At 39.8% G+C, this 13,308-nt stretch overlaps 1 protein-coding gene across 11 annotated transcripts in view; it reads right to left on the bottom strand.

The window, feature by feature from the left end:
* The window catches only part of mycbp2 (MYC binding protein 2), a 53,337-nt gene extending 41,923 nt beyond the window's left edge, over positions 1-11,414 (bottom strand). For all 11 annotated transcript variants that reach the window (XM_029530929.1, XM_029530933.1, XM_029530934.1 and 8 more), the window contains exons 1-6: positions 10,654-11,414; positions 8,112-8,187; positions 3,209-3,424; positions 1,937-2,090; positions 1,463-1,659; positions 34-276 (exon numbers count right to left, since the gene is read on the bottom strand). In XM_029530929.1, coding sequence (XP_029386789.1) covers positions 34-276; positions 1,463-1,659; positions 1,937-2,090; positions 3,209-3,424; positions 8,112-8,187; positions 10,654-10,925 — 1,158 coding nt within the window. In that variant the 5' untranslated portion in view covers positions 10,926-11,414. The remainder of the gene's footprint in view (positions 1-33; positions 277-1,462; positions 1,660-1,936; positions 2,091-3,208; positions 3,425-8,111; positions 8,188-10,653) is intronic.
* Positions 11,415-13,308: the final 1,894 nt, after the last annotated feature.

The following is a 13,308-nucleotide window of genomic DNA, read 5'->3' as shown; positions in this document are numbered from 1 at the left end:
CAGTGACGACATGCAGCTCTAAGCGTTACATACCCTGACAGTGCCACTGTATCCAGACCCCACTTTGTAGAGTCCATCCTTACAGAGAAGGTACAGGAAGGAGCCATCAGTCTGCAGAAGACAGCGCTCGTCCTCATCTATCACCACCTCTTTCAGAACCCACTTGTTCATCAGGGCAGCACGTTTGATACCATTCCCAAACCAATCCTGAATTTGAATCTTTCCCACCAGCACAGCCTGTACACTCCTCTGTAGTGCATTCAATATGGTGGGTACCTGGGAGATTTAAGAGGACAAAGGTGGTGCTGAGAGCATGCAGGACCACACACCTCTATTGTGATGTAATGAGGTGTAATTGTTCTGTCACCAAATCAATTAAATTCTCTATTGCTGATTGAAATAAATAATTTTATTAGTGACTGAGGCTATCTGTACATTTGTCTCGTTCTCATTCTGCCTGAACGCATTTTCAAACAAACTCCCATCATTTCCATGGCAGCTATTACACATACTGCTGATTATATCATTCACACACACATGCAAACAAACACAAACACACTGGCTTGTACAACACATAAATCAACGCTTCCCTCCAGCCTGTCTGCCATTACAATGACTCACAGACCAGTCAATCCCTTAAAAATGCAGAACTTGGGGGGGGGGGGGGGGGGGGGTATTATAGGGCATACATTGTGTGAAAAAAGTCCTCCTAATAACCTGGACATCAGTCATCAGTAGAATTTCGAGACATTTTGATCTTCAAAAAGCCTATTTTTTGTTTTTGCAATCCTGATATAAAGCAGCTGAAGCAGAGAAGAATAAAGAAAGAAGAAAAAGAGAGAGATCTAAGCAAAGACAGGACGAGCTAAATGGCGGAAGAATGTAGGCAGGGTAACATAATCAAACAGGAGAATCAGAGAGGCTTGACATTTTCCAAAACTCAATTTGTGCTGTCCAGACACTGCTCTGAGTCTCTCTGTTAAAAGGAAATGCCGACAGGAGGCAGAGGTTACTTTACCCAGCCAAAAGGCACTAAAGTATTTTGACTAATCTGAAGGAAAAAAACTTGAATGAATAACAGAAAGTATCAAATTATCTGGTGGAGGCAGTTTAGAAAACAAGGCAACTCAAATTTGATTAATACATTAGAACAATTTCAACATCAATTTCACTGAAAACAAGTAATGGGATAATATGAAAGTCCTATAGGTGGATACAAAAAGTGATCCAAACAGGTGATCAATACAAAGATTAGATGTTGACATCTGATGTTCCATTATTACTTTTGCCAGAAAAGCCTAGCATAACAGAATAACCACCAGAATGAGCCATTTTTATCTGATTACATCTGTTTGACATATAAATGTAATGACATACAAAAGTACAAAAACCACATAGGCTACAATTATGCTACATAATACATAGATAATTGCGGTATTATTGATTTAAATTGGTCAAATACCTGTATCGTCTGGCAGGCATGGCTGCCATTGTTAGTGAGGATGGCAGACACGGCCTGCAGGATTTTGCCAGTGTCTCCCCAGGCCACAACCAAACTGAAGAGGCAGGCACAGGACAGGGCAGTGATGGCTTGTCCTGTCGGGTCATTGGGCCCTGTGCTCCGGACTGTGGTCTCCAACAACAATTGAAAAAGAGACTCTGAGGGAACAGGGAGGGGAGGTAAGATGGTTGCGATAAAATAAAAATTTGTACCCAGACAGCATGAAGACATTCACGTTTATGTTCACTGGTGACTCTTAATTGCCCTTCGGCCCTGTGATAAGACTAGTGACTTGTCCAGGGTGCATCTATGAAGTTAAATTTTAAGCTTCCCAAACAAGATTTGCTGCAGGGCTACAAATGTAATTGTGCTGGATTACATTAGACTGTACACAAGCACATAATTAATTCTTACATGTAGGCATTTTCAGATTACCTAGCACATCAGGGGGCTCAGTTTGGAAGCCCTCAGGCTGTTGTCCCTGCAGCATGTCCAGCAAGGCTTGCAGGCTCCGCAGGCATAGTGAAGGGTGAGAGAACCGAGTCTCTTTTATCAGCTCAAATACCCCACATAGGCCAATGCCAATGATCTGCAGACACACAAAAAGAAGCAGATGCTTTTTTAAAATCATCACAGCATCCTGCAGTTAAAAAAAAAAAAAAAGACAACCTACATTTATCCAGGGCCCACAGTATAGTTTCTACGATTGATTTTAACATCCACTGTTTACATTTTGTGTAATGAGAGACCCAATTAACTGTAGGTAAAGCAGCTTGGTTTAGAAAGGATGCCGTTCCCCTTCTCTATATCTTAAAACAATGATCCATGCCCTCTCCTCTCTTGGTGAGCAACTTGTTCTTTTAAGCTTAGCATCAGTGAATAAATAATTTCAGCTGGAAAATATGTAGGAAGGGAAGGACGAAGCCTTCACATATATAGTAGTTTAAAAGACAGACATAGACATTCTACATTTCTAAACATATATAACAGATAAAATATCACACAAGCTCTTTGCTATGATGTATTCGAAACACAAACAAAAGATCTATCCATTATTGCATTGAAACTGAAATTAAATCCTCCAAAATATATTATTCTCAAGATAAAATGAATTGAGCCTCAATGCAATATATCTGCAACATCTCAGTTTCTATTCCAAAACAAGTATATACAGCAGGCAGACAAAAAAAGTAAGATTTCTTCTGTGCCTGTCGCCTTCTGCAAGTCAACTAAAAAGCAATTCAGATGCTTTAGTGCTGATTTTTTTTTTTTTTTTAATAATCAAAGACCATCCCCAACAGCTAAATTTACCAATGCAATAGTTTTGTTTTTTTTTATATATATTGTGATTTCATTGCATCTAAAAAGTCTGCCACGCTCACAGTAAGCTGTAAGTTAGATATGAACTTAGACGCATTGAAAGGATACTTCACAGGTGACCGTTCTAATACAATGAAAGACAAATAAACCAACAGATGAACAGAGTACAACAAGGTGGCGCGGAACAAAAGAGATGCTGCAATTCTGAGAACTGGGACTTCAAACCTCCAGTGAAGAATTATTATTAAAAATGATGAGCCATGCATATCACCCCCAAGAGATAAAGGATCAGTATGTCCAAAAGACAAAGAGCACAGGTTGGCTCTCGCCTTGATACCAAGCACTGCTACAACCACAGAAGCAGCAAACACTACCCCCTGCTTCTACCTTTGGCAGCTTGACGGCTGGCTCGCGGTACTCTTCTTCCTCCTCGCTGTCCGAGTCACCACTCTGCACCGAGCTCCTGGAGGCCAGCGCCAGGGAGGCCTCTCGCTGCTGCCAGTCCAGCACGCAGTGCCGCACATTGCAATAGACATTGAACGCAGACGGGTTGCTGTGCAGCTTGATGTCCGGCACACAGAGGGATCCATCTAGACTCTCAGCCTGTGGAAAGACAGAGAGTGGAGATGGACAGTAAGGTCAGGTAGGTAAAAAGGTAAAATAAACTCAAGAGAACACATTTTGCAGAAAAAGAGAGGATGATTTTTTTTATAGTTAGGTTAGTCACGTAACCTCTGTCTGATTTATAATAAGAGGTGTAAACACAATGTTGTATGAATGTACTAATTTTGGTTTATAGCTCTATAAGCTCCATCACATAAATATAAGTATTTACATTTGACAGCCTTTTGCACGGCTCAAGTCTTCTGTCTCACCTTGTGAATTCTCTTTTCTAAATTGAGGATTTAGGGATTAGATGTATAATGTTTGTAGGTTGCAAATAAATGAGATGCCAAATACTTTTGCTGTTTTGAAGAAATGCTGGTGCAATATTATGCTTATTTTGTGAGATGTAATGTGAACTGCTTTGCAATAGATGTTTTGAATATCAAGTGAGCTCTCATATAAATATATATACACATTTTTTGTAAACACATTACAGAAACAAGAAATCATATAGAAACAAACTAAATAGCAAGGTTTGCTTATCTCTGAGGCAAGGCCTTTTTAACTACAGTCTTGAGCAAACTTCTACAGTAATATTGATCGATTGTGCCTCTCTCATAGTGCAGTCCTTTTGGCAGAACAACCACAGGGGTTGATGTCATCTGTTTTGGCAGAGGGGTCATTCATTTGCAGTTCAAACCTCTAGAGAGGATATTAGCTGCCCTCTCATCGGACAGTAGACTACAGCTCTACTGCTCAACTGCTAATATTGCATTTATGACAAAGTGACTAGAGAACATTCACAAAGGAGCCTGTTGACTAGGAACAGCAATTCGATTTAAATGTTAAAATGCTACATTACCCATGTAGCACGTGAGAGAGAAAAGTGGGTCCTTGGCTGGAAACGGCAAAACAAACGGGTGGAGTAAAGACCACATTACTGAGATAGACTCATTCCCAGCCCATATGTATCAGAAAAAACCCACATTTCTTCTGTTTGAGACTCCCTTATGAATGTATTCATGCTACTGTAGATTTGTCTTGTCTCTATTGTTCGAAGGTAGTTAAAACCAAAGTCCTAAAATATTTATAAGGAAAAATATGATATTGTTATAATAGGACTCTGTTACATATTATTTACAAGTGGGTCCTATTGTTGAATGCAGGAATAAGAGGTGAAAGGCAATACAATATGGTAGGTTATCCAAAATAAAAAGCATTAAATATGATAGATGATGTCCATCCATAAAAACTAAAGTAACTTTTTTATAAGAAATTGTACATAATTATTATGCATGAACTACCAAGAACAGTAATGCAGTTTTGAGTGACTCATTTAGTTTAGCAGAATGAGATGAAATGGACATTTATATTAGTATGACTGTCACAAAAACATTCAAATGTTTTTGACAAATTTCTATCCAATCAATCCATATTATCTACAACACTCTTATTCAAATATTTGTTGATGTTTCTGCTTTACAGATGTACTGCAATTCACAGCTGAGATTAAAATGTTCCTACTTTCATTCCATAGATCCAGAGACCGTCTCTGTTTATTACTCACCAAGGTCTTTCCAGATCACCTACCATTTTTTTTTTTTGTTGTTGTTGATATTCATGATTAGGATCAACTTTACAAAGCAATTACCAATCTCAGAAATGCCCTACTGCATCTGATCCATATCTGCGGTTGTACTTTGCACACAGAGCATGAAGCAGTTGAAACTTGGTCCTCACACAGCAAGTGAAAATTGTATTTGACAGGTTTTGCTGGAGCTGATAGTTTCCAATTTAAAAAATAAAAAAGAAACCATAAACTTCTGATTAAAAGTGACAACTCTGAGATATGCACTGATGCACGTAAGCAAAGGGGAAATCCAGGCATTCAAAGCCCAGTGATCTGCTGATGCTTAGTGGTTTTCTTCCCACTTTGTAATAGCATCAGCCCGTAATATGCTGCTGGTCTGATGGTTTCTTTTGAATTTCTGTCTGCACTGCACTGATGATTTAATGGCCATCCTAAAAGCTTTAGGAAAGGCTGGTATGGAGCCCCTGAACACACACAAGATATCTACACATTTCAGCTGGCCTGAAAAGAATAAAAAGGTGAATTTTTACGACAGAGACTCAAGCGAAATGATTGTTTCTTTTAGAGCAACAAATCAAATGAGCCCCTTTTGTGCAATTTATCGGGGAATAATAAAATCTTATACAGAAGACCAAAGATTACTGCCTTTATGCGGGCTTAAGATTTCTCAATATATAATCATGTTTGTCAATGTTTCCACTGTTGTATCTGTACAATCAAGTCACAATTTCGTTTTCCGAAAGATACAGGGGAGGTGATGTGACTTCTCCTTTCACAGAAATGTGAATCTGTGATCTAAGTACGATGTTATTTCTGATACATGAAAGAAACAAAGTGGAACGATTATTCTTCATACTTAAAAATGGTAAATAATTTAATTACTAATGGCATAAATCTTAATAGCCTATAGTTTATTTTATTTATTTCATTCAACAAGGTTTGATTTTGCCTGTCTGCACCATTTATTCCACCATCCAACTGTCACTTCACACATTATCACCATTGTTCTCTGTCATACCTAATTCCATTTATCCAGGCCATGGTTTTTGTACACTCCAGGTTATGGATAAATCCAATTCAATTCAGCCTCCAACAAATTACATTATCCACAGCTATTCTGCATAACAAATTAATGGCAATATTCACTTTCAATGAAGGAAGTAGGACTTAACAGCATAATAAAACAGAAGGAAATGGAAGTACCTCCCTCTCAAAAAAAGTCAGTCTGCTGTGCTTGAAGTCTCTTCACATACTTGCTGTCAATGTTGACATTTCCATGTTTTAATTAGACCACTACATATCTCTAACTGGTTTTATCTTCCTAACATTCCCAAACTGTACTTTTTTAGAGCAGAAATAATAAAAAGGTTGGCAACAGGCAGCTTGCAAACGCTACAATATGAATATTCATGAAAATGTATCTTTCTAATGCAGGATAGATGTATTGGACTGTTGCTGTGGATTCAGACTTGCCCAAATCCAAACATGGGCCCAGAATCTTGGGTTCATTCTTTCAACGTCATCATGAAAGACCTATTTAATAAAGAGCTGATAGGTACTTCATATCCGCAACTTCTTTTATGAAGTATCCCAGATTGGTCTAGAGAAAAAAGGGCAAAGGTGCATCACTGCCATCTGGTGTATTTCATATATATTAGAGAGTTATAAATATTTTGATCATACTTTATTGAGCATGTCCTTTTGTAGCATTACATAATTATACGTATAATCTTTGAAAAAAAGCCAAATCACTCATCTGCCAGTACAGAAGATGTTACTTCACCCTCTTGATTCCGATGATGAGTGTCTACGCTCTGTCTTTTGTTCTGATTCCACTTTCACATGTTTATAAGCACAGAGGCAGACAAAAGAGGGAGAAGAGGCCCTTTGAAATAACACTTTTTTCTGACTGTACCAGAGTGAGAGGCGTGACAGCAAGAGTGAGGACATCACATACAGCGTGACTGTGCACGCATCTACCCAGTTTTATGCCTTCCTGACTGCCCAACAGCCAGACAGCCTGCCTGCTTAGTTTACCACTCAATCCTCTATCTCTACAAAATAATATTTGATAACATCCCACGACACCAACTCACTGAACAAGTCAACCTGAAGAGAACTTAACTGACTATCCCACTCTGTGATGTACTGCCTGTCTGGAATAGTTTAGAGGTAAAAGTCCATAAAGGATTACAGCCTCAGTCCTTCTCTACTACTAAGCACATTCATCATTGTAGACTGTTTGCAAGCTGCAGGGCAAAAAAAACAAGTCTAAGTTAAATACAAACACTGACTAACGAGTTCACAAACCAATGATGGAGCAGACTGCGCTCTCTCTCTCTCTCTGTGAGAAAGCAGCAGAGTTGAGTCCATATAATCTGAGTGGATTATGTTTGTTGACACAATTCAGGGATCAACTAGTTAACCTATGTTGTGCACAGCAGTGGCCAAAAAAAAAAAAAAAAACAAACAAACACACAACATCCTCCTATATACACCATGTTCCTGTTTTGGATGAAGGAGATGGAGGCCAGCAACTGTTGCCGTGGAGATGTGGAACACATTAGGTCGCTCGGCAACAGGCCATCATGCACAAGCCAGAGCCACTCCCATGTGTCTCACATTCTGTCGATCCTCCTCTCCGGCTTCATGTGAGGATGAGCTTCCTGGCACCTGACCAACCGCGCCAATGGAAATAACTATTCTGCCAAACACCTTTAAGATTACAGATAATCTAATCACATCAATAATCCTAATTCAATCTGTTAAATTGATTCAGTAGAGTCCGACCAGCTGTGAGGGATAACCAGAGTAAACCAAGGCTCTGACGGTTGCAAAATAAAACTGTCATTCATATCTAATATTGTCTTTTAGAAGGAAATTTCAACATCTAACTTAATTTTTGACTATGAAATTCTGACTGAGGATGTTGAAAACTGCATTTAGTTATTTGACATTACAGATGCAGTGAAACCTGGCCTTAAAATAAAAAATTAAAAACATATCTATTAATAACATCTAGTGATTGCATTATGACACAGAAGTAGTGGATCATTGTGTGAATATTTATTTGAACAGTAAAACATCTCTTACCTTTGTTCTTGATTTGACTTTAGACTTGACTTTCTGTCGCCTTTTCAGTTTCTTCTTACTCAAAGCCTTCTTTCCCCTGAAAGTATAATTCAGTATTCAGTATTGCAAAATACAACTTCTGGTTTAAGCAACAGATGCAGACAAAGCTGTAGTTTAACATTCGGTTTTATCCGGACGCAAGCTTTATAATTCAAATCTTATAATAAGATAATTGTAAACACATTTATCAAGTCTATTATGGTTTTCCCATAATTACTGTGGCAATCTTAAATCTTTCTGCTAATCAAAGAATGAGCATGAGCGGATGAAATGCAGTTTTAAATGTGCTAATATAACAATTCTTTGCACTTTTTGTTCAGCAAGCTTGACTCACAGTGCAACTGTGTTTTGTCACCATAGAAAAGTAGGTTTAAATTTCTCCATCCTTTAAGCACACAGTGACAAGACAGGTTACTCCTTCTTGTCAAAACACCAAACTAAAATTGGGCTGAATGAAAAAGAAAGACAGAAATGTTCATTTAATATTAAGAGTAGTGTGCAAACATCAACAAATTCCATCAGGGAAATAAGGCGGACAAGACTTGATCTAAGGGCTTCCGTATAAGACTATGGATTCCAATTGAAAAATAAAAAAAATATTTTCACTGTCAATTAATGTCCCAATTATTTGTTTAGTCTATGTGACAATTGCTTGTTGCAGTTTCCAAGAGGCAAAGGTGAAATCTTAAAATGATTTAGTTTGCCACTATACTGACATAGAGAAGCTGATTTCAGATAATTAGAGATTTTGCCTTGATGCTCACTAAGAAAGATCAAAGATTTACAGTTATGGCTATGGGAATAATTGTTCAATAAAACAACATTGGTTTAGGGCTTTTCACCCTCTCCTGGTTGCAGATTACTTTGCATTCTAAAATATTTAGGGTGAACACACACAGCATATTAATGATCCAAGTCAGGAAAACGTGAGGGCCATTCCCAGACCTTCAGCTTTTACTTCTTCAAGTAGTTCATGGTGGACTTTGAGGTGTACTATGAATCATTTACTTGCAGCAGAAGTCAGTCTCTTTTCACTTTCCTGATTTTCTGTATAACATGTGAATTTTACATCCATAGAAATGTAGCTTATTCGAAACTAATCTTTTCATGTACCAACCCAAGTACAGAGAAGGACTTAAAAACAAGAACAACAAGACGGTCAAAGCAGGTTCCCTGCATTCAGCTCAAATTAAATACACCTCACAAATGTGGCACTGATTCATCGTTATACATATGCTCTACCTGTTTTTTTCTATGTGTGCCTCTGGGATATTATTTCCATCCACATACTCAATGAGGTGCCAAAAACTTTCGCACGTTCCTCATTTACTAATCCCTTCTTCTTCCTGTTTTTAATGCAGCACATGAACAGGATTCAGCCTGTGTTCACTTTATACAATAATATACATAAAAAAAACAGCTTGCACTGTGCATGGAGGGGCTGAGGAAAACAGCCGTGTTGAGGGAGGATGCTGCAACGATCCGGCTACTCAGTCTACAACCTGACTGACAATGACGTAACTGTATTACCCGCTTATTGCCAGAAAAGCAAATGAGTTCATCCACCCCACGACACATCCTCACCCCGAACGCCTCCTACGCCATTTAACGTGGTCAATGCGTAATAAAAAAAAAACAAACACATGCCTACCGACTGTGTTTGTTTTTTTTGTTTTTTTCCCATGAAAAGTAAAAAAAAAAAAAAAAAAAAACTACAGCTGGGATGACCGAGGGGAAGGGCTGATGCTGCTCCGCGGTCGCTTCGGTTTGCTAGCTATCGACAGAGTGACGCCGTTGGGCCTAAAAGAAAAAGCACCTCACAACATCTAATTACATTAAATGGCCGTGTTGGTGTTGTACACTGTGGCGACAATCCGGCCATTACGTGTGAGAAACGCCTGAGGTTGAAAAAGAAAACATTCCCGGAGCAGTACGTTTGTTTACCTTTAGCTGGGTAGCAACGATTTACTAAAAACAAACCGCTGTCATGACAGTTAGCCGGTTAGCTTGGTTTTTTTTTTTTTTGTTTTTCTTTTTTATATGTGAGCCGGTTTAAGTGCACTTTATTCCAGCACTGCTGATTACTGTCGTTATTTCAGTGCCAGTGTGACAATGCTTGGTTATATCACGATGTCCAGGGCATCCGGAGTGCAAATCCCCCGCGCAAGGGTGAAGTAACGTAACATTAGCTTAGCTGACACGGATAAGCTAGGGAAGTCAAAGCCAATATGCTACTTAGCAAGCCGACCCCTGTAGCAGGTAGCACCTAAAATGAAGCAGCTCTTGGTGTGTTGGTTTAAGTCAGAAATGTTGCCCACTGTGGTTGAAGTCCGACAAGCACACGGGTGATAAATATCTTTTAAGTCTGAGTGTTTATGATGTTCACCGACGTGCCGCGGAGCAAGGGTTAACGTTAGCATACGGTGGCTAGCTCAGCTAGCAGCACAAATGACAGACCAGCTCCGCGGATATATGTCTACGTTTTTTAATGTTACCTACTCACCTTCCTTGGTTCATCCCTTGCTCCTTGTCGCTGATAGCGGTGGTATAAATCCGTCTGTATCTTTCCGCCAGAGCCCGTCCTGAGAGTAAAAGCTGATACCGAGTCCGACAATCCGACTGGGCTCCGGGTGTCGGACAAGAACCCATACCCGAACCGATGGTGGAGAGATCGGCTCCTGCTCCAGAAATGACCCTGACACCCAGCCCCATCGACGGCGACGAGGACGGCAGAATCCCACCGCCGGCGGCCGCTGCCGCAGCAGCACACATCATCGTTTTGGAGAACAATGCATATATCACTCAAAGGATAGCACAGCTAGGTGATATCTAGCCATCAGATACAATCCGCCTGTCAATAAATCCTCCACATGTCACATCATTAGCCCTCTCCGAGCAGCCGAAAACCCCACAAATAGCATCCACGGTCCAAGTTTATTATGAGCGCAGATTGTAGCCAGTCTGGCGGTGCAGCTACGGTCTTCCGATCCGGCCACAGCGTCAACACGGTGCTGCTTTTCGCCTCTCTCTCTCTCTCTCTCTCTCCCTCCCTCTCTCTCTCTTTTCTCTTTTTTTTTTTTTTTTAATTTTGAGAAAAGAAAAATAAAATGGTATCTTTTCAAGCCATAACGAAAAATTCTCTTGAAATCACAAGAAGCGGCGCAATACGTCCCCCGAAAACCGCCCGGCTGCGTGTCGGTTTGAATCGCTCCTTGGATATTTCTTGACCCCGAAGAGGGAGCACCCTCAGTTGGGCTGCCATCTTAGCTCCATCATCCCTCCCCTCCCTGACTTGGTCTTGCGTCGCTAGCATGCCGGGATATTTTCATACGACCAAACCGAGCGATGCTACAGCTCATTTATCAGAACAATGAGCTCCATGTATAGAAGTATTCTGATCTATCTATATATATTTAAAAAAAAAAAAAAAAAAAAAAATATATATATATATATATATATATATATATATATATATAAATGAATATCCGTGCAGTTGACAGACAGCATCATAGACTCCACATTAGTTATTCTGCACAGTTTTGAATGTGGGCATTTAATTTGCAGAGCCCCTCCCAGTTATTTATTCTCTTAAAAGAGATTAAATATTCTTGCTCTCCACAAAAAAAAAAAAAAAAAAGGCTCCGAGGCTCTGGTGTGATCTGTTGTGTTGGTGTGTTGCATTTACTGGGGCTGCTTTTGGTTTTCCTCTCTCCCACATTCCAGTTCATGCTGTCCCATTGCTGCCGGCCGCCTGGAGCAATGGTCAGTGTTTGTGGTGCACTTCCCTCACAATGGCTTCGTTGAGTAACTGTGAAGTGATGCACTTTGATCACAGACATGTCTTCTCAGACAACTCACTGTTTGCGCAAAGGTTGTGGACACCTTGTGATGAAATTGTTTTAATGGCACAGTGGTCTTCCTCATTGAGCACAACAGAGTCAGTGTGCCTTTATGTGAATTTATATGACGTGACTCACTCAGTGGAATTTAAAAAAAAAATGAGCTATATGTTAATTTTAAGTGCCTCAGTAATGTAGCATGCAGATTTTGTCATTAAGGCAGCACTTTCATTTTCATTTGCCTGGTGATGGAGGAGAGACAAGGGTGCAGAATAACCAGAAATCATGCAGGAGAGGGAAAACGCAGACGTGCTGGATAAACTGAGTCAAATAGGTGGTAAAAGTCAAAACACTGCAAAGCAAAGGTGGACCCAAAAAAAAAAAAACTATAGTAGGCAATTGGTATTTCACAGATATCTACATGTCACTCATGCATGAGAACATATATGAACAGTAAACTTCACAAATGCTCTATTCTGCCAGATACCCCTGCAGTTGAATTGAAATGTATTGTCATCTTATTAAAAAGGTGGTATAAATGTATATATATATATATTGAGAGAAAGAGAGAGAGAAAGGGGGGATGAGATTACACAGGGCCGAGTGGTGCTTTATTGGCTGCAAAGCATTGCCGTAGCCCAATGACAAGAGAGGGGTCGGTCTACAGTCTCTTCTCATAGCAACCCAGGAAGCATTCAGAGATTATCATGTGTAGGATCAGAGTGGCAGCAAATATCAGCGGTGACAATTGACTCTTAACAGAAGAATAAAAATCGATAAATAAAACAGAGGGATTGTGCTATCAGGGTTTAAGTGTGAAATATTAGAAATGAATAAGAGTGTGGTTGAAATGTATGGTAATGATGTACCATAAAAGCACTATAAATACACTGTCATAAAAACAGACAATATGAGAAAGATGCAGTCACATTCGGAGGCTGCTCATTTAACCCCTGGTTGGCTCAGCACTGTCCACTTACTGCAGAATGGGAGGCAGGACATGAAGGGTATCTAGATCAAGAGGATGCCAAAGGTCAGCCAACAAGTGCGCGCTGAACTGGTAGAGATGAAATGCAGTTGCCATAAACACACCCAGGAACACCTACAATAGTTCTCAATCAGTTTCAGTTCAAAGTCCCACTCCGTTCTGATCAGAGAACAGGTTACACTCATTTCTGCTCCTTTGACTCAATGAACTCTGACTCATCAGGACATGTATAACCCTGAGCAACTTGTTATAAGGATTCCTCCTAGTTGAGCTGCAACACCAGCGTCTTCGTGTCAGTTATTGTAACTTTAGCACCACCAAGTGTCAGTGA

This window comes from Echeneis naucrates, chromosome 21 (genome assembly GCF_900963305.1).
Source record: "Echeneis naucrates chromosome 21, fEcheNa1.1, whole genome shotgun sequence".
NCBI classification, from domain to species: Eukaryota; Metazoa; Chordata; class Actinopteri; order Carangiformes; family Echeneidae; genus Echeneis; species Echeneis naucrates.
This window is presented reverse-complemented; position numbering and strand designations above follow the sequence as displayed.